Here is a 26,561-nt window from a genome sequence, read left to right on the forward strand (position 1 = left end):
AGAAGTCCATGACTAAGCAGACTCTTCAGAGGTGGTTTTGGGGGGACATTGAATCCACTATCACTTCAGCTTGCTGGCATTCTGATGAAAGGTACTTTTCATTTACTACCAACATTTGTGACTATGTAACTGACTTTGTAAGTGGTGAGCAGTGGGATCCCCAGTGGATAACAGTACTGGCATAAGGATAGCTATATAGATAAATGGAAGAAAAAATTTTCTGGGGGTCACATTGTGTGCCATGTGGAACTTCCCTGATAAGGGGGATCAGGGCTCAAACCTGTGTTCCCTGCAGTGGAAGAACAGTCTTAACCACTGGACCACCAGGAAAGTCCTAAATGGACCAGAATTTTGAGTCCAGAAATAAACCAGCACATCTACGGTCAGTTGATTTTTGACCAGGGAAGAGTTCTCTTGTTATCAAATGGTGCTGGGACCAAAAAAGAAGAAGAGGGAAAAGAAGAGGAGGCCTCACATAAAGGCCATCCATAGAAAAGTCTGTTTGTCCTAAGGAATCAAAGTAACTCCTTACTGGTGGCTTCAACAGACAAGATCCCTGGAGAACAGGTTTGAAAGCTGAACTAACTACAGGATCCCAAAACTGCTCACCTGAAGAAGAGTTCAGAAGACGTACAGGGTGCCTTTACTTGCATGGGGATGGCAGGGATCTGTAGATGAAGCCCAATATCAACTTGAATCCCAACACTAAAAACTGTCAAGTAAAAACAAATAGGCAAATGGAGATTATATTTGAAAGGATTATTCAAATGGGAATAAGGGTGGGATGGAGAGACTACAGAAATAAAGCCAGAGGATAAATACAAAGGGAGGAACACTCAATTGTCCAAAACAAACAAAAAAGTCCTGGATTTAGATAAAGAGAGACTTTATTGGAAAGGATTATTCCAAGAAGAGGAAAAGAAACTACTGCAATGAGATGTGGTAGCTGAGGCAACAACCATCACTATCAGGGAATGCTATCACAGAGGCCTGCAACTTACCTCCAGGGTTAGTCAGAAAAGTGAAGTGAAGTCGCTCAGTCGTGTCCGACTCTTTGTGATCCCATGGACTGTGGCCTGCCAGGCTCCTCCATCCATGGGATTCTCCAGGCAAGAGTACTGGAGTGGGTTGCTATTTCCTTCTCCAGGGAATCTTCCCGACTCAGGGATCGAACCAGCGTCTCCCGCATTGTAGGCAGACAGAAAAGGGCCCTTCTTTTATAAGGAGGAGGAACAAAGACTTCACAGAACTGGGCATAGGGCCAGGGGGATGGATGGGTGGAGGTGGCAGTTGATCACTCAGCAGATCAGGGTGGTTTATGTGGAGGTCAGCCTACTTTTCAGTGATGGTGAAGGGGGGATTGTAGGCTAGGTCAAGCTGAGAGTGGGTCCAAGTTCTAGGAGCCTGGAGGAAGGAGAGAATCTTAAGTTTGGCCAAAACAAGGTAGCTGGTATTTTGTCCAGATTGTCAGTGGGCACAATCAGTAAAGACAATCAATCATGAAGCAAAGAGAACGGCGATTTGGAGGGTCTATGTCTGACCTTGTCATGGGTAAACAAGGGGACATCCGTGAGTCTGAATAAACCGCGTGGGGAAGTGTGGTTTCCTGTTGTCAGACCTTCCAGGGACACGAAAGGGTCGCGGGGGGAAGGAAGGGGCGGGGGGGTGGGTGCTTTTAACCGTCGCTTCCAGGCATCTCGGGGCTCAGGTAAAGTTCAACATGGTCAGGATGCAGGGAAATCTCTCCGCAGATTCAATCAGAGGCTGACGAAGTACACAGGTAAGTTGGTGCTGAGTTCTGAGATGAGCCCACACCTAGCTCCCTGCGTCTTCCGCGCCGAGTGGAGAGATAGGAAGCAGCAGCGGCCGCAGGAGGAAGGAGGCGGCCGCCATCGGCGCGGGCCACTGGGCGAGCCGCCGCCGCCGCCGCCGCCGCCAGCCCCGCCCCCGCGCGCGCGCTCGGGTCTGCGCAGAGCCAGCCTCGGCGCGTACTCGGCGCCCGGCGGCGTTGACCGAGGGAGGCGCGCGCGGTTCCAGCGGCCCGGCCGCCCAGCTCGACTGGGCCTGGGGGCGGCGGTGCTCCTCATCTGAGGGGCTCCAGCCCGGCGGCGGCGGCACCTGCGGCCCCTGAGCAGACAGACCGAGGCCGCGAGGCGACGGCGCGGCGCGGCCCCCTCCAGCGGCCGCGCCGGGAGGTGAGTTTCCCGGAGCTCGGCTGGGTGAGGGGACGGGCCGGCCGCCGGGCGGGGCCCGGTGGATGGGTTGGATGGGTCTGGCGGAGCCGCCTTGCCCCGTCTTAGTCGGAGCTCCGGTCCGCGACCCCGAAAGGGCGCAGTGGGGCGGCGGGCGGGGCGGACTCGGGGCCCGCGCAGGTGAGGCGCGGCTCCGGGGCCGCCGACTCCGGGCACGCGCCCCGGTGGTTTTCTCTCTCTGCGGGCGCTCGGAAACTTCGAGTTCTCTGTTCTCAAAATGCAGACTCGCAGCGCAGAAATAAAGCGCATGTTTGTGTGGGGTGGACCTTTCTTAGGTAACTTCATTAGTTGGCTCTTAAAACTCACTTTTATTTTGTAGACTTGATGGTCTCTCTTTTCCTACTTAATTTCTTTTTTTCCTCTGTGTCCATTTTTATTTGCAGTTTGTTGCTTGTTAGCAATAACGAACGTTAGTGTGGTTTCCAGCATTGGTTTCTTCGTACTCAATCTGAGATCATTGAAAGTAAAGATAGGAAACTGGCAGCCTCTGCTAATGTGGGATTGTAAAATGGGATCGATTTTATAAGCGACGTGAAAATCAGGCTTCCTTATTTCATAGTCGTGGCTCAGGTGTGTTTTGGGACTGTTTATAAGGTAAAGTTAGAGACAGGCGCTGCTGCTGCTGCTGCTGCTAAGTCGCTTCAGTCGTGTCCGACTCTGTGCGACCCCATAGACGGCAGCCCACCAGGCTCCTCTGTCCATGGGATTTGCCAGGCAGGAGTGCTGGAGTGGGTTGCCATTGCCTTCTCCAGAGACAGGCACTGGTGGAATCCAAAAAATGAATAAGAATTGTGTGCAGAATGGACGGAGTAATTAAGCACACAACAAAAGTGATGCAAGGCAGAAACTACTACGTATTGAGCACTGACTTTTAGCCCTGCGTGTCCTACTTTACATGAAGACTTTAATTACGGAATATTTAATGCTAATAACTAAATTTATCATTCAAATGTTTTTAGTACCTATTGTGTGCTGAGTGCTGACGCTATGACAGTGACCATTATAGGTTTGTGCAGTGTCATTGGAGGAAACGAATAATCACACAAGTAAATGCCTACTTACCTAACTTGTTTTTCCTATGCTAAGTCATATCCGACTCTGCGACCCCATGGACTGCAGCAAGCCAGGCTCCTCCGTCCTCTGCTGTCTCCCAGAGTTTGCTCAAACTCCTGTCCTTTGGTTAGATAGTTATCTAACCATGTCATCCTCTACCTAGAAAGAAGCTGAAAAGAGGGAATGTTCGGTGTTGTGTGAGCATATAACCGGGGACTGAAGAAATCAGTTCAGATTTTCCCAGGAATAGGTCATCTTTGAGCTCAGTTATTATGGATAAGTAGGAAATTAGGTGAAGGAGATTCCCAGTACTGGAGCTCTTTGGACCCCACACCCCAGCCCTGCCCCCAGAAAGGACACCAAAACGGTTTCAAAAGGAGGGAAAGAAAGATCCAGGCAAAGGAAATCAGTTCCACAAAGACTTGAGAATGTTTGGGGAACTGAAGATCAGAACAGGTGAATTGAGGGGACTGTGGTTAGTTCGGGCCAGAGAGATGATGTGGGGCCTTTTAAATAATGTTAAGGTTTGGGAACCAGTTTTTTCTTTTCTTTTTTAAAAAATGTTTATACCAAAACTTTCAAACTTTTCAAATGCAGTGAGAGAACATTGCAGTTAACTCCTGGTCATGTTATCCAAGGTATTTGGATCTTATTTGAAGAATAGTGGGAGGTCTTGATGCATTTGAAGCAGGAAAGTCTCATAATCAAATCTGTATCTTAATCAAAAAGGTCACCCTGACAAAAAACAAAACAAACACAAAACAACAAAAAAGAGAATTCCCTGGCAGTCCAGTGGTTAGGATTCCATACTTTGACTGTCGAGGGCCTGGTTTGATCCTAGTCTGGGAACTAAGATCCCGTAAGCTGCTTGTCATTAAGAAAAAAAAAGATGTCACCTTGATTCCTGTGTAGAAACTGAATTGGATGGGAACAAGAATGGATGTGGGGAAACCACCTAGAGAAGATGTACTAGGGTTGTGGTTGTGAAGGTAGGGCAGATTCAAAAAGTACGTAATTGATCTCTCCTTGTTGTGTTAGTAATTCTATATTCATGCCTTTTGGAGGAATCGTGGAAGGTTTTCTAAAGGAGATTGTATTTGAGATGGGTTTTGCAAGGGAAATAACAGTATGGAGCCCATTCTGGAATGAGAATATCTTGGTGTCAAAACAGTAGCTAACTCAGGGATCTGGAGGGTTTTTTGCAGAAGTTTCACCTTTCTCCTAAGATTTTCTCATTGAAATTACTTTTGTCACTATTGTTGTGGTCCTTGTGAGCGTATAACTCCCTCCTTAACAATTTTTTCTATTAATAGAAGATAGCAAAAATGTATGTTCTTCACTACTGGGATTACAGCTAAGCTAAGCTAAAACTTTCCAAAAGATTTCATTTTTTAAATTGTTATATACATGATAGTTAATAAACTAGAATTCACAAAATATACAAATAACTGTCTTACTAGTGTTTGAATCTGATGCTGCCATAGTTTGCTCTTGGTGGCCTAATCCTATTCTGTGGAAGACGTAACTGAAAGGTGATCCATTGGTTTCTTTTCCTTTGTGCTGAATGACTTTATCCTTAAAGGAGAAACTAGTTTCTGCATAGCATGCCTAGTGGTACAATATCTTGATTCAAATTAATAATCTTAAAAAAAAAATAGCCTGTAGTATGTTTTTAAAAATAAGTAAAATTTGTAATATGCATATTTTTCTTTTCAAATTCTAGTGTGTACATTAAAAGATGACATTTCTTGGTAGTCTAAATTTATTTTGACTGGATTTTCCTTTTAGTGGATACATTCCAGATAGCCCAGTTTCCTCTGGCTCCTGACTGATTTTATTACTACAGTTGCTGGGAGTAAGTGGGATAATATTTGAGAAGGTGTTTAGTAAACTGTGATATACAATACAAATGTAAGATGGTAGTGGTACTAATTGGAAGTAAACTGAAGCAGAGTGAAGGAACTTGTGTTTATCTGTCCATTCTGATGCCCAGCCTCATAGTGGTAACTTCGATATTTGTCAGATGGCTTTTTTATTTTCTACATACAGTATGTACATGACTTAGGTTCTTTCATGTCACATGACTGATGGTTGTAGATGCTCACTCAGTGGATATAAAATTTTTACATGGTTCATTTACATGTTACTAATTTATGGTAGAAATACCTAGAATAATAGTAACTTTATGTCCATTATAGAATAAGTTTTGTTTTGTTTTTTCCAAAACCATTTATTTATTTAGCTGCACTGGGTCTTAGTTGCAATATGTGGGATCTTCACTGTGGCACAGGGGCTTAGTTGCCCCACAGCATGTTGGATCTTAGTTCCCTAACTAGGGCTCAAACCCCCATCCTTATTGAATTGGAAGGTGGATTCTTAACCAGTGGATCACCAAGAAAGTTCCTAGAATGAGTTTTTACTTTACAATTCTGTACTGTGTTTGCAATTAATAATTCAGTATATTTTTTTCCTTGTTAGTCTGTAAACTTCCTGTTAATGGATACTGAGTCTGTCCTTCTACCATTAGTTCTAAACTAGTACCTTGCACACAGCAGTGGGAGGTTCTATAAGTATACAAAAGTTTTTTTAAAGTTAATCTAGTGAAATGAAAAGTGAAATTTCATAGCCATGTTGAAATTAAAACTTTGAGACTAAGTCTGAAGGTGTTTCTTACTATAAGTCTTTGTAACAGAGGTTATAATTGGGGACTGGGAAAAGAGAAAGGAGCATAACATTACTGTAGTCTCGATATCTCTCTTGTTCTCTGAACAACCTTCTTAGGAGGATGATTATCTCCAAGTTACAAGTTAGGCAACTGGTACTTAGAGAAGTTAAGCAATTCTTAAGCTCAAAAATGATGTAGCCAGTATTCCAGCACAGGATAGTTTGAATGCAAGGTCTGTTCTTCATTCTCTTTTGTTCTCATGGAACAAGTAAAAACAATTTATCAATAGCTTAAACTATGAAATGATAAGACATAGTAATAATTTGCTAGAGAATAATAACTTATTAATGGGAAACATAGTGAGATGCTTTAAGGATGGCTCCTCCTTGCTCTGCACTTGGCTAAGCACCTTGGAGGGCTTCCCTGGTAGTTCAGTTCAGTTCAGTTGCTCAGTCATGTCCAACTTTTTGCAACCCCATCAATCACAGCACGCCAGGCCTCCCTGTCCATCACCAACTCCCAGAGTCCACCCAAACCCATGTCCATCGAGTTGATGATGCCATCCAACCATCTCATCCTCTGTCGTCCCCCTCTCCTCCCTGGTAGAGCAGCTGGTAAAGAAAGTGAAAGTTGCTCATGGTGTCTGACTCTTTGCGACCCCATGAACGATATACTCCATGGAATTCTTCAGGCCAAAACACTGGAATGGGTAGCCTTTCCCTTCTCCAGCACATCTTCCCAACCCAGGAATCGAACCAGGGTCTCCTGCATTGCAGGCGGATTCAGCTTCATTACAGCCGGCAACGATGCTGATTTTGCTTTGTATCAGGGTCTCTCAACATTAGCACTTGACATTTTGGGCAATACTTTCTTGTGGGGACTGTCTTATGCATTGTAGGATTTTCAGCAGCATCCTTGACCTCCTCTACTAGATATTAGGAGCACCCTTCATCCCAGTTGTTTTGACAACCCAGAAATGCCTCCAGCCATTGCCAGATGTCTTCTTAGTGGTATCGTTGCCTCCTGGTTGAGACGCACTGCTTTATCTTTATACCATAGTTTCATAAAAACAATACTAATATATAAATGTTTTCTCTTTGAATGCAACTAATTATTTAAAAAGTAAATACGGGCTTTTATGGGCTCTGTGGCTCAGTGGTGAAGAATCCACCTGGAATGCAGGAAATGTGGAGACATGACTTAGCAACTGAACAACAACAAATATTCCTTTGTGTGTATATACTACATGTTGTTCAGACATTTATCTGTTGGTGGACATCTGGATTGCTTCCATCTCCTGGCTTTTGTGAATAATGCCTCAACCACCAAATTCTATTCTACAGCCACTGCGCCATTTTACATTTCTACCACCAGGGTTCCAGGGCTCTAATCTCTCCACATCGCTGTCAATGCTTACTATTTTTGTTTTATTAAATAATAACTATTCTAATATGTATAAAGTGGTATCTGATTATAACTAGTGATGTTGAGCATCTTTTTTGTGTGCTGATTGGCTGTTCATATATCTTTCGGAGAAATGTCTGTTCAGATCCTTTGCGCGGTTTTGAATTGGTTTGTTTTCCCTGCTGTTTTTAAGTTGCATTTTTCTATCATTCATTTGATAGCTGCAAACCTTTGACTGCTTTCCAGAGTTCTGACTAAGTTGTTTCTAACAGTTTCTGCTTATCTTTCAGTGTTTCTGTGGAGATAGGAGCTTGCAACTGCCTGTTCCCTCATTTTGCTGACATCACCCTCGAGTGCATTTTGGGAGTGGGGATGGGGAGGGCAGTTTATTGGAGTATAATTATTTATGATGTTGTGTTACTGATAGTTTTTGCTGTGCAGCATAAGGAGTCAGTTTTATATATATATGTAACTCTTCTTTAGAGTGTATTCCCATATAGGTCATTGCAGTATTGAATGGGTTTCCATGTGCTATTCAGTAGGTTCTTATTAGTTACCTGTATTATATGTAGTAGTTTATATATGTCAGCCAAGTTCAATTTTTAAATTTTAAATCTTGGTTATATCTAGAATTTATTTTTATAATGATAACTCCATATGATTGTTGAGTTTATTTAAAAGTCCATCTTTTCCTGATTTTTTTTTAGATCTGTAATAATAGTATGGATTCCTCATGGGTTTTTGTTTTATTCAATGAGTATAATCCATTAGTATCATTTACTTTGACGTTCCATTTCCCAGATTTGTCCAGCGGGAGCCTCTTCATGTAGTTTCAGTGTCCTTTTATGTCTTCATCATTCACTGAGCACCATCTTACTTTCTGGAGCAGTATGTTTCAGGTTCATTTGTTCTTTCTCTGCCTGTGTAGTCAAAATTTTCTCTGAGCCATGATTCCCTTTTTTAGGAAAATTGTATTTAGAAACCACGGTGTGAGTTTTTGGTATACTTATCTAGGGTAACCTTGCGTCCAGGACTTCTCAAAGGGCAGATGGCTTGGATTGTTTTAAACACTGACTTGCTTGATTATTTTTAAAATCAATTTGTTGTTTTTAAAAATTGTTATTACTTATTTGACTGTACCAAGTCTTAGTTGCAGCATGCCGGCTCTTTAGTTGCAGCATACCCTTAGCTGCAGTATGTCAACTCTTAATTGTAGCATGTAGAATCTAATTCCTTGACCTAGGGTCAAACCTGGGCCTCCTGCATTGGGAACTTGGAGTGTTAGCCACTGGACCACTGGAATGTCCATGGTTTCTTTGCTTATTTCTTACATCATTTTTGTTGTAAAGGCAAGAATATAGCAGAAAGTTTGGAAAAGAAAGAAGATAATCCATAATTTTATTACCTGCCAACAATAACTATTTTCATTCTTGTTTCTCTCCATTTTTTCATATTCAATTTTTGCTGAAATTTTTATTTCTTATATTTTTCACTTATATGGTATCTTTTTCTTCACAAGTATTTTTGAGGGATACATAATATCCCATCAGGGCTTCCCTGGTAGCTCAGCTGGTAAAGAATCCTCCCGAAATGCAGGAGACTTTGGTTTGATTCCTGGGTCAAGAAGATCCACTGGAAAAGGGATAGGCTACCCACTCCAGTATTCTTAGGCTTCCCTGGTAGCTCAGATGGTAAAGAACCCACCTGTAATGCGGGAGACCTGGGTTCAATCCGTGTATTGGGAAGATCTCCTGGAGAAGGGCATGACAACCCACTCTAGTATTCTTGCCTGGAGAATCCCCAGGGGCAGAGGAACCTGGTGGGCTACAGTCTACAGGTTCGCAAAGAGTCAGACACGACCGAGTGACTAAGCATAGCACAGTGTCCCATCAAGCAGCTATATCATGACGACTTACTGCATTTTCAATTTTTCCTGATGAAAAACAGCTGTGGTAGACATATTTTACGTATATAGCTTAATTGTTGGTCTTCTCAGTTTCCAGAAATCTGGAAGATCAGGGTCAAAAGATATAACATGGTCAGTTTGCTTTCTCCTAACATTGTGAGAATCAGTTTATATTGATTTAATATTTTGATACTATTGAAAGTTGAATGAAATGTTTACATTTGCTTTTGTTTGTTATTAAATCAAAGGGTATATTATTTTTCATCATAATATTTACAAATCTTTCTTTTACCAGAAGATTATCCAAATCCTGAATTTACTTTTTACTATTGCTTTACTCTAGGTGAAAGTGACAGCTTTGGGGCTGGTCATTTGTTCTTAAGACCTCTCTGGTGCTATTTTAGGACTGTATAATAGTTTAAAGAATATTAATACATATGGGGGAATGAATTTATTTAAAATACTATAGTAAAAACTTTAGCTTTTCCTTTTACAGTAAAACAAGAAAGAATGAAAGAAGTGGATAATCTTGAAAGTATAAAGGAAGAATGGTAAGTTGAGTAGTGCATTTTCTTTGTACTATCTTTATTTTTATCACAGTTCACTGATTTAGTATGTTTTCATTATGATTATTTGTTAAGTATGAGTAATATATTTGAAAGTTGGTGTTTTTTGCTGTACTCACATTAAATGGATTTTTAGTGGTTTCTAAATATTTTTGATTAGTTTTTTGAAAAGTGTTAAAATTTCTTTCTGCTCACTTATTATTTCTGTTGTATAACTGAAAAATTAAAGTAACTGTTTACTTCATTAGCCCCTTCTGTTATACTCTCTTGGAGTCATAGTGGAAATATAATGACTTTGGAGTCAAATAAACCTAAGTTTGAATCTCATCTCTGTCTTCTACTACTTCTCTGGCCTTTGAGCAACTTAGATTCTTTGAGCTTCAATATCTCCTCTAAAAAGGGAGAGGGCATACATAGATATCTGAAAAGTTTTTGTGAGAATTAGCCAATTCAAAACACTGAGTATAGTATTAGCATGTAGCAGGCAGCCAATAAATTGCAGATGTAAAGATTGTGGTTTTTATTAATATAGAGTTCTTTATTCTCCATTATCTGAGATGAAATATCTATTTTTCTATTATGTTCTTTTTGTCTTAAATACTCAAAAATGTAAGCACCTTTCATTCATAGTCCATTTAAAAAGATAAATGTTTATATTAACAGATGTTTTGTGAACACTTTCTATACCAAATATTGTTATTTTTTCACTGGAGGATTTATTATTTCATGTAAATATCTGATCAGTTAAGTTCAGTCACTCAGTCATGTCCAGCTCTTTGCCACTCCATGAATTGCGCAAGCCAGGCCTCCCTGTCCATCACCAACTCCCGGAACTCAATCAAACTCATGTCCATCAAGTCGGTGATGCCATCCAGCCATCTCATCCTCTGTCATCCCCTTCTCCTCCTGCCCTCAATCCCTGCCAGCATCAGAGTCTTTTCCAATGAGTCAGCTCTTCGCATGAGGTGGCCGAAGTACTGGAGTTTCAGCTTTAGCATCATTCCTTCCAAAGAATACCTAGGACTCATCTTCTTTAGAATGGACTGGTTGTACCTCCTTGTAGTCCATGGGACTCTCAAGAGTCTTCTCCAACACCATAGTTGAAAAGCATCAATTCTTTGGTGCTCAGCTTTCTTCACAGTCCAACTCTCACATCCATACATGACCACTGGAAAAACCATAGCCTTGACTAGACGAACCTTTTTTGGCAAAGTAATGTCTCTGCTTTTGAATATGCTATCTAGGTTGGTCATAACTTTTCTTCCAAGGAGTAAGCATCTTTTAATTTCGTGGCTGCAAACACCATCTGCAGTGATTTTGGAGCCCAAAAAGATAAAGTCTGACACTGTTTCCACTGTTTCCCCATCTATTTCCCATGATCTGATGGGACCAAATGCCATGATCTTAGTTTTCTGAATGTTGAGCTTTAAGCCAACGTTTTCATTCTCCTCTTTCACTTTCATCAAGAGGCCTTTTAGTTCCTCTTCACTTTCTGCCATAACGGTGGTGTCAGCTGCATATCTGCGGTTATTGATATTTCTCCCGGCAATCTTGATTCCAGCTTCTGCTTCTTCCAGCCCAGCGTTTCTCATGATGTACTCTGTGTGTAAGTTAAATACGCAGGATGACAATATACAGCCTTGATGTACTTCTTTTCCTATTTGGAACCAGTCTGTTGTTCCATGTCCAGTTCTAACTGTTGCTTCCTGACCTGCATACAGGTTTCTCAAGAGGCAGGTCAGGTGGTCTGGCATTCCTCTCTCTTTCAGAATTTTCCACAGTTTATTGTGATCCACACAGTCAAAGGCTTTGGCATAGTCAATAAAGCAGAAATAGATGTTTTTCTGGAACTCTCTTGCTCTTTCGATGATCCAGTGGATGTTGGCAATTTGATCTCTGGTTCCTCTGCCTTTTCTAAAACCAGCTTGAACATCTGTAAGTTCACAGTTCATGTATTGCTAAAGCCTGCTTGGAGAATTTTGAGCATTACTTTACTAGCGTGTGAGATGAGTGCAAGCAGAGTATTAAACCACTACAAATGAAAGTCTTGAGTGGGAAATTTTATTCTGAAGTGCACAAAGGGGCAAAGCTATGATTGTGACTGTTCTTCACACATTATCACCTTTTGTTTCAAGAGTGCTCCCTGTTACCGAAAACTATACAGTAACCCCTTTTAAAGCAATTTTGAGACCTTTACAAAGAACACATTTTTTTCACTTTGGACCAGTGGTTTTCCACATGGCAAGGTTTATCCATCCCACCCCTAGAGGTCATCTGGCATTGTCTGAAGGTGTTTTTTATTATAAAACTGGGATGTAGGGGGAATGTCCACACTACTGCTCGCAGACACTGCTGAACCTCCTACAATGTATGGGCCAGCCAGCTCAGCAAGGAATTATCTTTCCCCAAGTGTCAATGGACTGAAGTTGAGAGAGCTCTGCTCTGGACCAAAAGGGTTAATGGCTTTTTCCCAAGGGCACATATCTACTATCTTAATTTAAAATAGGATCTCTGACTGCAGACATGGAGGTAGTGTCTCAGTGTTAGATCCCTTAACTAGAGCAATTTATGTAAACTTTTAGAGAATTAGTGGTCAGTAATGCTTCTTCTTTTTGTGTCTGTTTGTGTGTAGGGTTTGTGAAACAGGATCTGACCACCAACCTCTTCGTGATAGTCAACAAACAAATTGTGAATATTTTGTTGACAGCCTTTTTGAGGAAGCTCAGAAGGTTGGTGCCAAATGTTTGTCTCCCACTGAACAAAAGAAACAGGTAAGTGTCCATAAATCTTTTCTTTCCTGATGTTTCTCAAAATTTGGACTTTAGAGGTCAAAACTGTTATCGTACTAATCAGTTCAGTTCAGTCGTGTCCGGCTCTTTGCGACCCCATGAATCGCAGCACACCAGGCCTCCCTGTCCATCACCAACTCCTGGAGTTCACTCACACTCACTTCCATCGAGTCAGTGATGCCATCCAGCCATCTCATCCTCTGTTGTCCCCTTCTCCTCCTGCCCCCAATCCCTCCCAACATCAGAGTCTTTTCCACTGAGTCAACCCTTTGCATGAGGTGGCCAAAGTATTGGAGTTTCAGTGTTAGCATCAGTCCTTCCAATGAACACCCAGGACTGAGCTCCTTTAGGATGGACTGGTTGGACCTCCTTGCAGTCCAAGGGACTCTCAAGAGTCTTCTCCAACACCACAGTTCAAAAGTATCAATTCTTCTGTGCTCAGCTTTCTTACTAATAGAAAGATACTATTTACTTTTTTCACTGTATTGAGTTTGCACTGATATCGCAAAAGCATTGGTCAACAAAACTGGCACCTCAGGAGGAACTGAGGCAATGGCACCACACAGCACCACACCGTACCAGTAATTACTGTACTCTTCTTTGCACTTGAGGGGGTGAAAAACACTTGTTTCAATTAAGAATGTCCTTGATAGAACAGTGAAACTTACAGATTCCATTAAATCCCAACACTTCAATACCTATCTTACTAACTTTCTGTATAATAAAATATGAAGTATATACATAAAATGAGGCTTCCCTGGTGGCTCAGACAGTAAAAAATCTGTCTGCCGTGCAGGAGACCCAGGTTCACTCCCTGGAGAAGGAAATGGCAGCCCACTCTAGTATTCTTGCCTGGAGAATTCCATGGACAAAGGAGACTGGCAGGCTACAGTCCATGGGTTGCAAAGAGTTGGACACGACTGAGAGACTAACACACACACACAGACACATATGTGAAACTCTTCTGCAATATACAGAAGTATCTTAAGGAAAAGTACAGTTGCTTGAGATGCAAGCTGAACAGTTTGCTTTTTCATGGTGTACTGTTTATACATGAAAGGATGCTTTACAGACAACTGATTTTTCAGTCTTGGCTATCTGCAGACACTTTCTCAAAATGTATAAAATGAGTCTGACACTTCAGGGAAGTGAGATGATCCAGAAGATGTTGAGAGATGAAATATTGCTAACAGTAACACTGACAGTTCTTTTTTTAAGCAAATTATTGTGTGTTTTTTTAAATAATTTTATTTATTTATTTATTTTTGCCTGTGCTGGGTCTTCAGTGCCGCGCAGACCTTTCTCTGGTTGTGGTGAGCAAAGGGTACTCTCTAGGTGCAGTGCACAGGCTTCTCATTGTAGTGGCTTCTCTTGTGAAGCACTGGCTCTAGGGCAAGCAGGCTTCAGTAGTTGGGGCTCCCCAGTCCTAGAGCACGGCTCAATGGTTGTGGTGCACAGCCTTAGTTATTCCACAGCATGTGGGATCTCCCTGAATCAGGGAGCCAATCCATCTCTCTTGCATTGGCTGTCAGATTCTTTATCACTGAGCCACCCAGGAAGTCCAAACTGATAGATTACATTTGAAGGAACAGCTGTTAATTACTCTTAGTTGTTTTTCCCCCATTTTTATTTTTAATGTTCAAAGTCTAATGTTCAGGTCATTTCAGATTTCTCTAACTGTTGAGAAGTCTCTTCTGACCAGACAGCATTAGTGTCCTCTGAGATAGAGCACAGGATATTCTTCCAAATGAGTTCTCCCAAAGAAAATGATTAATGACTTACTTTAAAACATTATTCATTATGAACTAGATTATACATGAACATTATAATTTTGATATTTTATATTTGAAGCTAGCTCTTATGAATGGTATATTTAAAATTTTTAACTGTGTAATGGATGTTAATTATACTCATTCTGTAGTCATTTTGCAGTATATACATACATCAAATCATTATGTTATAAGACTAATACAATGATGTATGTCAGTTATATCTCAATTTTAAAGAAAAGATTGATACATAAAATAAACACTGATAGAAGAAATTTTCAAAGGATTTTTAATCTACTAGTACATTTTATTGATTAACATTATACATTTTGTTTCTTACTGCTTTGCAGGTAGATGTAAGTATAAAATTATGGAAAAATGGATTCACTGTCAATGATGATTTCAGAAGTTATTCTGATGGTGCAAGTCAACAGTTTCTGAACTCCATCAAAAAAGGGTAAGCAATCTTTGTTAGCAGAAGGATATTTTAGATATGTTTCATTTGGAAGATTCCTTTTTAATGTTGTTCACACATCCTTACACATTGAAAAATACTTTTTCTCTTTTAAATTCACACTTTCCATAAGATGGGTTTTCTTAAGAGAACCACAGCTGTAATCTTGAAGGGTCAGGAATGTGAATTCTGATCAACCAAAATCTGACTTAAATTAATTCACTTTGCCAAGTGTTACTTAATACCACATCACATCCTACTTGTTATTTAATAATTACGTTTAAAGATCTTTATAGGTGTTAAATTGTGATTTCCATTGCCCTGTAGTGTTTTATATTATATATTTATAAAAACTTGAAAATCACCCATAATTTCATTACCCAGAAGTATTACTGCTATTAACATTTCTGTTGAATTTCATTTTGGCACTTTCTGTTCATAGATTTATACATAATTGTGCATATATTTTAAAAAGTGTTTTGACTTTATCTTGAAATACTTGGATATATCTGTATATTATTTTGTTACAATGATGAGCCATAATTTATATATATATATATATACCTAGTTGTTGGTGATTTGATTATTTCTTAAGTTGCCCACTATAAAAAATATGTGACTATCCTTGTGTTTAAATTTTTAAGAAAAATAACAGCTTTATTTTTAATTAAAGCTTTATTAAAATAAAATTAGCCTACCATAAAATTTACTCCTTTAAAGTATACAATTCATAATTTTTTAGTATATTCACAGTTATGCAACTTCAGCACTATTAATTCCAAAATATTTCCTTTTTCATCACCCTAAAAAGAACCCCCATGCTAATATCACTCTCCACTCTCCATTTCCCCCTCCTCACAACCCTGCACAACTGCAGTCTTCTCTCTACTTCTATGGATTTGTCTATTTTGAACATTCCATATAAATGGAATCATTTGATGTTTGACTTCTTTAACTCAACATAGTCTTTTCAGATTTCATTCATGTAGCTTTTAACAGTTCTTCATTCCTTTTTATTGCCAAATAGTGTTGCATCGTATGGATATGCTACCTTTAGTTTATTCACTTCTCAGTGGAGAGACATTTGGGTCATTTCCATATCTTGCTTATTACAAATAATACTGTTTTGAACGTTTGTGTACAAGTTTTCATGTGGGCATAATGTTTTCAGTCCTCTCAGGTCTAGGAGTGGAATTGTTATCTCTGTTTATGAAGAAATGCCACGCTGTATTCCAAAGTGATTGTGTCATTTTATATTCCCACCAACAGTGTATCAAAGTTTCAGTTTTTCCATATCCTTGCCAGTGCTTGTTAGTTCCAGTTTTCCATATCCTTGCCAACACTGGTTTTTTAAATTATAACTATCCTACTCATTACGAAGTGGTATCTTGTGGTTTTCATTTGCATTTCCCTAGTGACCAGTCATGTTGAGCATCTTTTCATGTACTTGTAGGCCACATGGATATCTTCTTTGAAGAAATATCTATTCAGATCCTTTGTTGGTGTTTTTTACCCTTTCCACCTGAGCCCTTAGCAGTGAAACTGCAGAGCCTTAACCACTGGACCACCAGGGAATTCCCCCTTGCCTACTTTTAAAATTTAGGTTATTTACCTTGCTGTTGATATGTAAGAGTTTGTGATGTATTTTTGAGACTATTTTCTCCTATTCTTTTATGTTTGTTGTTGTTTCATTTCTTTGATGGTACTCTTTGAAGCACAAAAGTTTTTAATCTGAAGAGTCTGATTTATTGATTCTTTTTCTGTTGTCACCTTTGTCTCTGGTGTCATAGCTAAGAAAATATCACTTATGTCAGGGCATTGAAGATTTTACTCCTATGTTTTCTTATAATTATATTCAAAGTTGACTAGTATCTCAATTACTCTTTCATGATAAATTAATAAATTAATGTGTAAAAGGCATGAACATTCTTTCAGCTATTGATGCTCATATTCATGCTTTTGCTTTATTAAAAAGATACACAAAATTAAATTCTGTCCCATAGCACTGTCCTTATCATATGATTTATGTGTGACATCAATTTAATGGTGCAAAGTACTTATTTTGGTCAGTTTTTATTTCAGAAGGGTTCATAATATTCTGTATATAACCAATTTTCAATATATACATACACATATATAGGTCTGTACATGTGTATATGTACAATGTATATACAAATTATAAATTGTTTTGTATTATATTTGTGTATAATTTGTATATAATTAATTTTGTAGTATATTTGTATATAATTAATTTTTAATCTTTTTCAAACTTATACAAAAGTCACAAGTGAAGTACTAAGAACTTTTCTAAAAGCATTTGAGAGTGAGTTGCCAAAGTAATGCTTCTTCATCCAGAATAGTTTGTATATTTTATTTTTAAAGAAAAGGAAATGTATTTTCCTATGTAACCACAATACAACCATCTAATGATGTATGATTATCATTTAATCCTCAAACATTTTCAAGAGTCGCTATTTATCTTAATAGTGTCCTTTTTAAAAAAGGGAAATATATTTACCTCTGTAACCACAATACAACCATCTATTAATGTATGATTATCATTTAATTGTCAGACATTTTCAGGAGTCGCTATTTATCTTAATACTATCCTTTATAGCGAAAGCATCCAATTCAGAATTACTTATTGCATTTAAATGTCATGTCTCTTTCATTTCTTCAAAATGGAACAGTTCCTGAGTTTTTGTTTTTGTCTTTTTTTAATAACCTTGACACTTGAAGATTATGGGCCCAAATTATATAGAATGTCTCTCAGTTCAGATTTGTCCCATTTTTAATTCATGATAGCCACCTTTCCAGGTAGCTTAGTGGTAAAGAATCCACCTGCCAATGCAGGTGACATGGTTTTGATCCCTGAGTGGGGAAGATCCCCTAGAGAAGAAAATGGCAACCCTCTCCAGTATTCTTGCCTGAAAAATCTCATGGACAGAGAAGCCTGGTGGGCTACAGTCTATGGGGTGGCAAAAGAGTCAGACATGACTTAGCAACTAAATAACAACAATCCTTCACAAGACTAAAGTATACTTTATCAGTAGGAATATCACAAAAGTAATGCTATCCTAACTTCAGTGGTAATTTGTTCTTTGCTTTTTTTTAATAGTTTTTTGTTTTTCTTTAGGCTTTTTTCATTTTATCTGATTTTTGAACTCTATATAAATGGACTATGTTTAATTTTTGTGTCTACTCAGTTTATTTCTTTGGGATATTCATCCATGTTGTTGCATGTAACTATAGTTGGCATGAATCCCAGAAGCAATATAAGAAAGATAAGTCTGATTATATAAAATCAATTGCCAAACTGGGAATACTTGTTGCACTTATATCCTGTAAATGGAATAGATACACATTTCTTACAAATCAGTTAGAAAAAGATGAAAAGAGTATTTTATATGTTTGTACTTGATCTACTTTAAAACAGAATAGCAGTATGCAAAATACAGAATAGTGTGTATAGAATGATACCATCTTGGGAAAAATTACAAATCCGTGGTATTTTACTATATAGAGAGAAAAAATTTCAGAGACTCACCCCAGTTTTTTATCAAGAGAGGAATTCTAAGGACAGTCACTTTGGAGGGAGGGGACTGTCACTGTCTAAGTCAATTAGTATTTATATTTTTTGTCTTGCTTTTCTGGAACAAGCATATAGCTATATTTTCATTTTAAAAAATGAAAGAAGATCTTGATTTTTCTTGTACATTATTAATCCTGTTTAGATATCTATGAAAGTGATCAAATTGTTTAATTTTAGCAGTATATAGTCATCAAATGTTTCATGACTTCAGTGTTACTCTGGACAAACTGAATAGCTCAAGCTGTTCATGAATTTTTAGTTTTAAAAATTTTTTACCATAAAAATCAATTCAAATCAATTTGAATCAATCCTAATGAGATGAATGAACCTTAGAACCTATTATACAGAGTAAGTCAGAAAGAGAAAGACAAATATCATATTCTAACGCATATATACGGAATCTAAAAAAATGGTACTGAAGAATTTATTTACAGGGCAGTGGTGGAGAAACACATACAGAATAGACTTATAGACTTGGGGAGAGGGGAGGAGAGGGTAAGATGTATGGAAAGAGTAACATGAAAACTTACATTACCATATGTAAAATAGATAGCCAACGGGAATTCACTATATGGCTCAGGAAACTCCAACAAGGTTTCTGTATCAACCTAGAGGGGTGGGATGGGGAGGGAGGTTCAAAAGAGAGGGGATATATGTATACCTATGGCTGATTCATGTTGAGGTTTGACAGAAACAACAAAAGTCTATAAAGCAATTATCCTTCAATAAAATTAATTTTAAAAAATTTTTCTATATTGTTCTTGGCTTTTGATATTCATATTATCTAATTGTATTATTTTAACTATATTATTTTAAATAGATGTAGTTTTTATTATATAGAATATTATATGCCTCATTTGTATATTTTTAAATTCTTTTTGCATATAGAATATGTTTTTCAGAGGAACAAGAGGGATATTAGTAGCTTCTTAGCTTCCTTTCTTTACTTTCCAAGGGAATTACCTTTAGAATTACAGGGAGTTTTTGATAAAGAGGAGGTGGATGTTAAAGTTGAAGATAAGAAAAATGAAGTATGTATGTCAACAAAGCCTGTGTTCCAGCCCTTCTCAGGCCAAGGTCACAGACTGGGAAGGTGAGTAGGCTCATGGTCTGTGCTTTTCATAAGCAGAGGCTTGACTAATATTCGGCTTTTAATTATTTCACTATGTAGACCACATATATAGAGTTTATCATTTCTCCCACTGTAAATGAGATTTTTTTTCATGTTAACTTTTATGAGAACTTCTAAATCATATTCACCTTAGTGAAAATAACACAAGCTGGCACTACACTTAAAAATCATGGAGGCTCTTTTTGGTTTTATCAGATCAAAAGGGCCTGGTTTAATAAGGACATTGGACAAAATTGTGTGGGTAAATCATTTTTTCTCCCTTGCACCCACCACTTGAGCTTTGCCATTAATGTCATAGAGTATATAGGCTAGCTTTGGGAGATAGTATTCAGTAACCAGTGCCTTTAGCATTGCATTCCTCCAATCAGTATCTGAATTTTGAAGTAATACAAGTGAAATAATGCCTGATAAAGTTAGTATCAAAGCCTTTAATTATTTTCAGACTTTGCAGTCTTCATCTTATCTAGTTATGCCTGTGACAGAATGTGCAAAGAGGTTAAATATAGGATTGCTTCTTATTTTTATGAATTCTCATGTATGAATTATCAAGATTGGTACAGTATATACATGCATATTCATCCACGAGTATAAAAATATTCAAGTGTGACCTTCAGAGTGATGAAGAAATACTTTATCTCATTTATAACCCAAGGACTGTTCTCTACAAAGAACTTATTTCTTCTAGAAATTTTAACCTGGGACATAGGTAAAGTCCATGGATCTGTCAGCACTATAAAATTGTTCTGGAAGGCACTATTCAAATATATATGTACTTAAGTAGTATTCAAGTATACTTATATAACACTCTACAGTCTTACATATTACTTGGATATGCATAATTTCATTAAATTCCTATAATCATCATCTATGATAGATACAACTGATACTAATATATTTATGTGTTAGTAGGGGAACAGCTGTGACTGGCTAAAATCTTCCTAAAATCTATACTCCCTGTAAAAGTTTTAGAGTAATTGTTTAATGATAAAGTTCTGCTTACTGAAAAACACCCATCTGATTTGTTGTATGGATTTTCCTAGTGCTACACCAAAAATTGTTTCTAAAGCTAAGAATATTGAAGTTGAGAATAAAAATAAGTTGTCTGCTGTCCCACTAAACAATCTGGAACCCATCACTAATATACAGATCTGGTTAGCCAACGGGAAAAGGATTGTCCAAAAATTTAACATTTCTCATAGGTGAGTCTTCTATTTCATTATTTGTCTGATTCCTCCCCCCCGCCCCCCGCCAAGTTTTAATAATATTTCTTCTTTTCAAGTCACTCAATAGTTATTTTTAAGAACTAACCAAGAATCTTAATAAATAGTTCTCTAAACATAATGTATCATGACAAATGGAAATTCTTGGACGTTAATGAAATATTTTTGATTTTTTCTACTTATTTCATTAGTTTTATGGCTTAACTAGATATATAATTTTAAAAGAATTATTTTCAATATGTTTTTAAGTAGACCTTTTAGCACTATGTGTATATTGTCTCTCAGTCGTGTCCTACTCTGCACGACCCCATAGACGGCAACCCACCAGGCTCCTCCGTCCATGGGATTTTCCAGACAAGAGTACTGGAGTGGGCTGTCATTGCCTTCTCCATTGTTAACTGTATAAAAAGAATGAAAATACAGGAAAGTCCTGAAAGAAACTGAAGTCAATTTAAATTTCATCGCCTAGAGATCATCACTATTACTACTTTGATAAATTTTTCTAGTCACTCATCTCTTCTTAATTTTTTTCATTTTATTTAAAGTAGGAACATATTGTCTGTAGGTTTTCTTCTTTATTTAACAGCATTTAAAATTTGGGAAGGAGATATTACACATGTAAAATATTCTATACATATGTGCTTGGTTAAAATAGTAATAGTGAAATAACTTATGCACTGCTGCTGCTGCCAAGTTGCTTCAGTTGTGTCCGACTCTGTGTGACCCCATAGACGGCAGCCCACCAGGCTCCCCCATCCCTGGGATTCTCCAGGGAAGAACGCTGGAGTAGGTTGCCATTTCCTTATCCAGTGCATGAAAGTGAAAAGTGAAAGTGAAGTCGCTCAGTCGTGTCCGACTCCTAGCGACCCCATGGACTGCAGCCCACCAGGCTCCTCCATCCATGGGACTTTCCAGGCAAGAGTACTGGAGTGGGTTGCCATTGCCTTCTCCGAACTTATGTACTACCTCGCTCAAAACATATGCCAATATATCTTATTTGCCTTTCCATGATCTTATCTGTTTCCTTTTGTGCAACAGAGAAATCTGTTGTAAATCTGTGTTAATTATTTTTGATGAACTGCGTATGTCCTCTCCCTCTTTAAGTTGCTTACACATATACTTACATGTAATAACTGAGCTGCCTTTAAGATTGCAGTGATTATATTACATTATAGTGTTCATGATACTAATTGAAAATAGGCCTGTACCAGGTTAAGTGTTTTCTTAACTAGATTTGCATACAACATCACCTGATATGGAAGAGCTAAAGCCCATGTCTGTGTAGAGTTACTGACTGGACCATTTCTGATCCATGCAGAGCTAGTTATGTTGATTTTTCTGTTATATAAATTTTTAGGCATGTGCAAAAGTGAGAAGATATAATGATCCATCACTAAGTTCCCACTAAATTATGTTTAAGAAAATCCCAGACTTCACCTTAAATTAGCTAATTCAGGTTTTCATAAAATTACATCAATAGTTTGTGCTATTTTACAGGATAAGCCACATCAAAGACTTCATCGAAAAATACCAGGGATCTCAGAGGAGTCCTCCCTTTTCCCTGGCAACGGCTCTTCCTTTCCTCAAATTGCTAGATGAAACACTCACCCTGGAAGAAGCTGATTTACAGAATGCTGTAATCATTCAGAGACTCAAAAACACCGCTGAACCTTTGAAAGAACTTTCGTAGCATTGATTTTTGATATACCAAGTGGAGAGTTTCCCCAAAAATGATGGTCATAAGTGGACATGCAAATCAAAACAAGGGAAAGTCAGATTTTCTGCGTTTTGCACTGTTTCAATTCCCTGCTGATGAGATTTTAAAATAAGTACAAGTTAGGAAAGTAAACTATTACTGGAAACTATATTCAGTGAACTTTTTCCAGAAGGCTACTCAGAAAGAAAAATATACTTATTTTCAAATACCATTTATTCAACATAAGATATATTCAATAACTTATCATTTAAAATCTTAATATGGTATAAAGTAGGAAATATGTGCACAGCATCTTTCATTCAAATATCATTCCCAAATAGCAATGATGTGTTTAAATGTTAGCTGTCTCAGATTTTTTAAATGGCAATACATTAAAAAATTGTACATGGCAGGTTAAAAGCATCAGTGTAATTTTCTTATATCTGAGATACAATCATAAGGCTGAAAGGGTCTGCTTTTACCACAGCTAAACCTCAGAAGTGTTCCCAATTTGCGTACTCCAACAATCGAATATTAACAGTATCTGGGATGTACTTTCATTTAAGAATAAAACTGTGTAGCTTAGTATAATGTCAGTATCAACGTGCCAACTCATATTTCAACATTTTAAAAATGTGTAGATTTAAAAGAATTCTTTTTTTCTCTAGGAACCTGTTTATTCCCTACTTTATTTTCTTTGAAATCTAGGGGTTTGTTTTTAGCTGACATTTGGAGTGAGCCATTTGTTTGGCACCACTCACATAGAATCTAATGCTGATGTTGTCACATTACTAATTAACATTTTAAAAATGCGTCATGTGAAGTGTGGTTTTCTATTTCATACATCAGTTGGCCTGTTTATATATTAAAGGATTGTTTATTACATTAGATGTCACTAAGGAAAACCTGCCTCACATCTTAGATTTTTAACTAAAACTGATTCGACTTGAGTATTTCACTGTCAGATTAAATCCTCTTGCCTGAAAATAAGTTTAAGAAGCTTTTTGCAGATGATCTGTTGAATCATATTTAAAGTGAAATATACATTGAGTATGCCAAGGAATGAAGCAACCGGGCCTATCAGCAGTAATGTTCATAGGGTACTGAATGCCTGCTGGAAAGAGAAGTTCTCAAACTTTTTGGTCCCAAGACCTTTTGTTTATCTGTGTTACACATATTAATGTTATATTTAAAATAAAAGGTTATAAAATATTTATTCACTAAAAACATGTGTTAATGTAAAGAACATTTTCATGAAAAATGTCATTTTCCAAAATGTCAAAAGATGGAGTGGGAAATGTGGCATTGTATTTTATTTTCTGCAAGACATCTTTACTGTCCGATTTAAAGAAGACAGATGGGATCTCGTTTGCTTCCACATTCAGTCTGTTGCAATACCGCACATCATGTCCCCTCTGGTAAAAGCTCCTGTAAACTCTTGAAAAAGTGAAGGAAAAAAAGCAAGAATAACATCTTAATATAATTATGAAAATAGTTTTGACCTTGCAGACCCCTTGAAAGAACTAATCTTGTGATTAAGTGAAAGCAGTGATTTGCAGTGATCTTCAAGCCTTAATGCTCAAGGATCACCTGGAAAGCTTTCAGAATGCCTATTACCTGCCACCTACCGCACACATTTTAACAATTCGTTGTATTTGGGATGGGTCCCAGATCTCTACATTTTTAATCTCCAGTAATTCTTAGGTATGTAGTAGGAGAACTTATCTTCAGGAAATCCTGCACTAAGCTTTCACCCTAGGAAAATAAAACCTGCATGCTTCACCATGGCAGTATAAGACACAACTGAAATGGGGCTGTTAGACCTTTAAGTTTTATCCTGATCCCCCATGGTTTGTTCTTAAACTGTTTTTCCCTCCCCCACCCCTTAAGGCTGAACTGATCATGAGATAAACTTGTGCTTTATCTTCGATAAGCACAGCTGAGACAAGGCTGCACTATTTAAATGAGGTTTTTATTAAAGGCTCAGGGATAACAAAAGGGAGACACATAACTAGATGACCTGGTTTATAAGATATACCTTCTGTTTGAAATCCATTTTGAGAATGCTTGCTTTTCTAGCTCTCAGCCCTCCACGTGGTAGAGTTCTGTTGTTTTATCAGGGAGAGAGGGAGAACAAAGGAGAGACTTTTCCTTATCATTCACCCTCAGAAATAAACAGACACATAACAGAAAATATTTATTGTCGGTAACGTTTACGGCCATGATAGAGCCCTCTCGCTAGTGAAACAAAAATAATGGCATTCTTAAAAAAGTGAGGGGATGCTAAGATCATACGTAAGATGACTGTTCATATATTTTCAAGAATCTGTAAGAAAATGTTTCATATAGTCCTGTCATGAAGCATTTTATCATTTTCCTTTGCATAAATATGTCAATTTATGATTCTCCATATGTTTATATGAAGGGGCTTCTTGTTGGAAATATTGTTCTCACATGTATAGAAAAGCCTCCCTTATGGGTTTTCCAGTTTACCGTAATTATTATCCAGAAGACATATTGGAAGTTTTCTTGGGTGTACATGTAGAGTACACCACAATGAGAAGTTCTTTAGAGAAAGACCCGTCATCAGCAATAACCCTCATTTTTGTAACTGTGAAAACTTTACCACAAGTGATATTCTTAAAGGTTTTCTAAAGTGAGAACCCCCTCATAAAGCTTTTTATGTGAAAGTGTAAAATTCTAAAGTTGTTAATTAAATGTCTAATATAGCCCAAACATGTTGACTTTAGAAAACAAACTGAATTTTGCAAAGGAAGGCAAACTTGAAAATAAGTCAGCATCTTAGGTGTGGAATACAATTTGACCTAAGTAGTTGTTTGAAAACTGGCCTCAATCAGTTTAAAAGCATTGTTAGGCCTGTTATATAGAAGTACATATTGAATTTAACAAACTTTAATTTATTGGTTAAATTACTATGCATTATCCAGGTTATAAAGGTGATCTTATTTATTTTATATGCTTCTGTCATTTAGAGTAGTTTTCATTTTACTTAATTGTGTTGAAATTATGCATGCATCTATTTCAGTGCCTTAAAGTATTTTGAAAGCAATCTTGATAATGGTTAAAGAACTGTTGTCTTAAAGATGAAATACTGTTCATTAAAAGGATCTGTGAAATAATTTATATTTGTTTGTTATAAATTAGTTACATATGGATGTATTTGTCATTTTTATTTGCAAAGACATTCAGTTTGAGAATCAACAAACATTTATTAGGTGCTTTCTATTTGCCAGCTATTTTAACCAATGTTACTTTCATTTAATACTCAGAAGTGTTAAAATGCAACACTTTTAAACTCAGTGGTTGTGCTTATTTCTTTCACCACCCTTTGTGTCGTTAGTGGAACTACTTCACATAGTTGAAGACTCCTTAGTATGATTTACTCCTTTATTCTTTCTCAGTAGAAACCTTTCAAACATTGCTCATCACACTGAATCTTCAAATAGAAGTGGCTTACTCAGTAGACTAATATTTGGCTCTTTGTCATTTGAATTAAATGTGTGTTTTTTACATAGATAATTCATGTCCACTGGAGAAAATTATACAGTTATGCTGAAATGGTCTTTAGCTCACCTATTATTCCACCATTCAGAGATAACCGCTAATAACATTTTGGTGTGCATCTTTACAGATATTTTTAAGTGTATCAGTATTCAGTTTTGTTTTAAAAAAACAAACCTCTTGGTTATTGTAGACCTGTTTTATTTATGGAACTCTATTGGTCCTTAAAAATTCTATTAGGACTATACCGCCACTTTAAGTAGAATAGTAATAGGGAAAATGCCTTTTAGTTACATTTCTGTGCGAACAAGGGAAAGAGGGTTTTGGGGTTTTTTTGGTTTGCCCTCCCCACCCACTTCCTTTCAAAATTAAACTTGTGGTAGTATATGCAACAAAGTATTGTGAGTGAAGTGTTTCCAAACCTCCTAAAACTGCATACATAGTGTGTTCAAATGTAAATTATTCAAAGAAATTTCAGCTTGATGTTATTTAACAGTCTCCACCCTCAGTTCTTAGCAACCACAAGTCTATATTCTTTCTG

The 26,561-nt window shown here is 37.6% G+C and overlaps 1 protein-coding gene across 5 annotated transcripts; it reads left to right on the forward strand.

Annotated features, from left to right (window-relative positions):
* UBXN2A (UBX domain protein 2A) lies at positions 1 to 25,638 on the forward strand. 5 transcript variants are annotated; one of them, XM_069582725.1, is made up of 7 exons: positions 1 to 91; positions 9,777 to 9,831; positions 12,479 to 12,617; positions 14,755 to 14,861; positions 19,406 to 19,543; positions 20,623 to 20,781; positions 22,300 to 25,638. In XM_069582725.1, exons 1-7 carry the CDS (start codon positions 85 to 87, stop codon positions 22,490 to 22,492), a joined length of 798 nt encoding a protein of 265 aa, XP_069438826.1. In that variant the 5' UTR covers positions 1 to 84; the 3' UTR covers positions 22,493 to 25,638. The 5 variants fall into 5 exon arrangements, with proteins under 5 accessions (XP_069438826.1, XP_069438830.1, XP_069438828.1 ...); XM_069582729.1 differs by lacking the exon at positions 1 to 91 and adding an exon at positions 1,666 to 1,780; XM_069582727.1 differs by lacking the exon at positions 1 to 91 and adding an exon at positions 1,871 to 2,195.
* Positions 25,639 to 26,561: the final 923 nt, after the last annotated feature.

This window comes from Ovis canadensis, chromosome 3, assembly GCF_042477335.2.
Source record: "Ovis canadensis isolate MfBH-ARS-UI-01 breed Bighorn chromosome 3, ARS-UI_OviCan_v2, whole genome shotgun sequence".
Classification (NCBI taxonomy): Eukaryota; Metazoa; Chordata; class Mammalia; order Artiodactyla; family Bovidae; genus Ovis; species Ovis canadensis.

Coding starts and splice junctions, on each gene's coding strand:
- UBXN2A (XM_069582725.1), top strand. Junction 12,618..14,754: donor CCACTGAACAAAAGAAACAG/GTAAGTGTCCAT, acceptor ACTGCTTTGCAG/GTAGATGTAAGTATAAAATT. Junction 14,862..19,405: donor CTGAACTCCATCAAAAAAGG/GTAAGCAATCTT, acceptor TTACTTTCCAAG/GGAATTACCTTTAGAATTAC.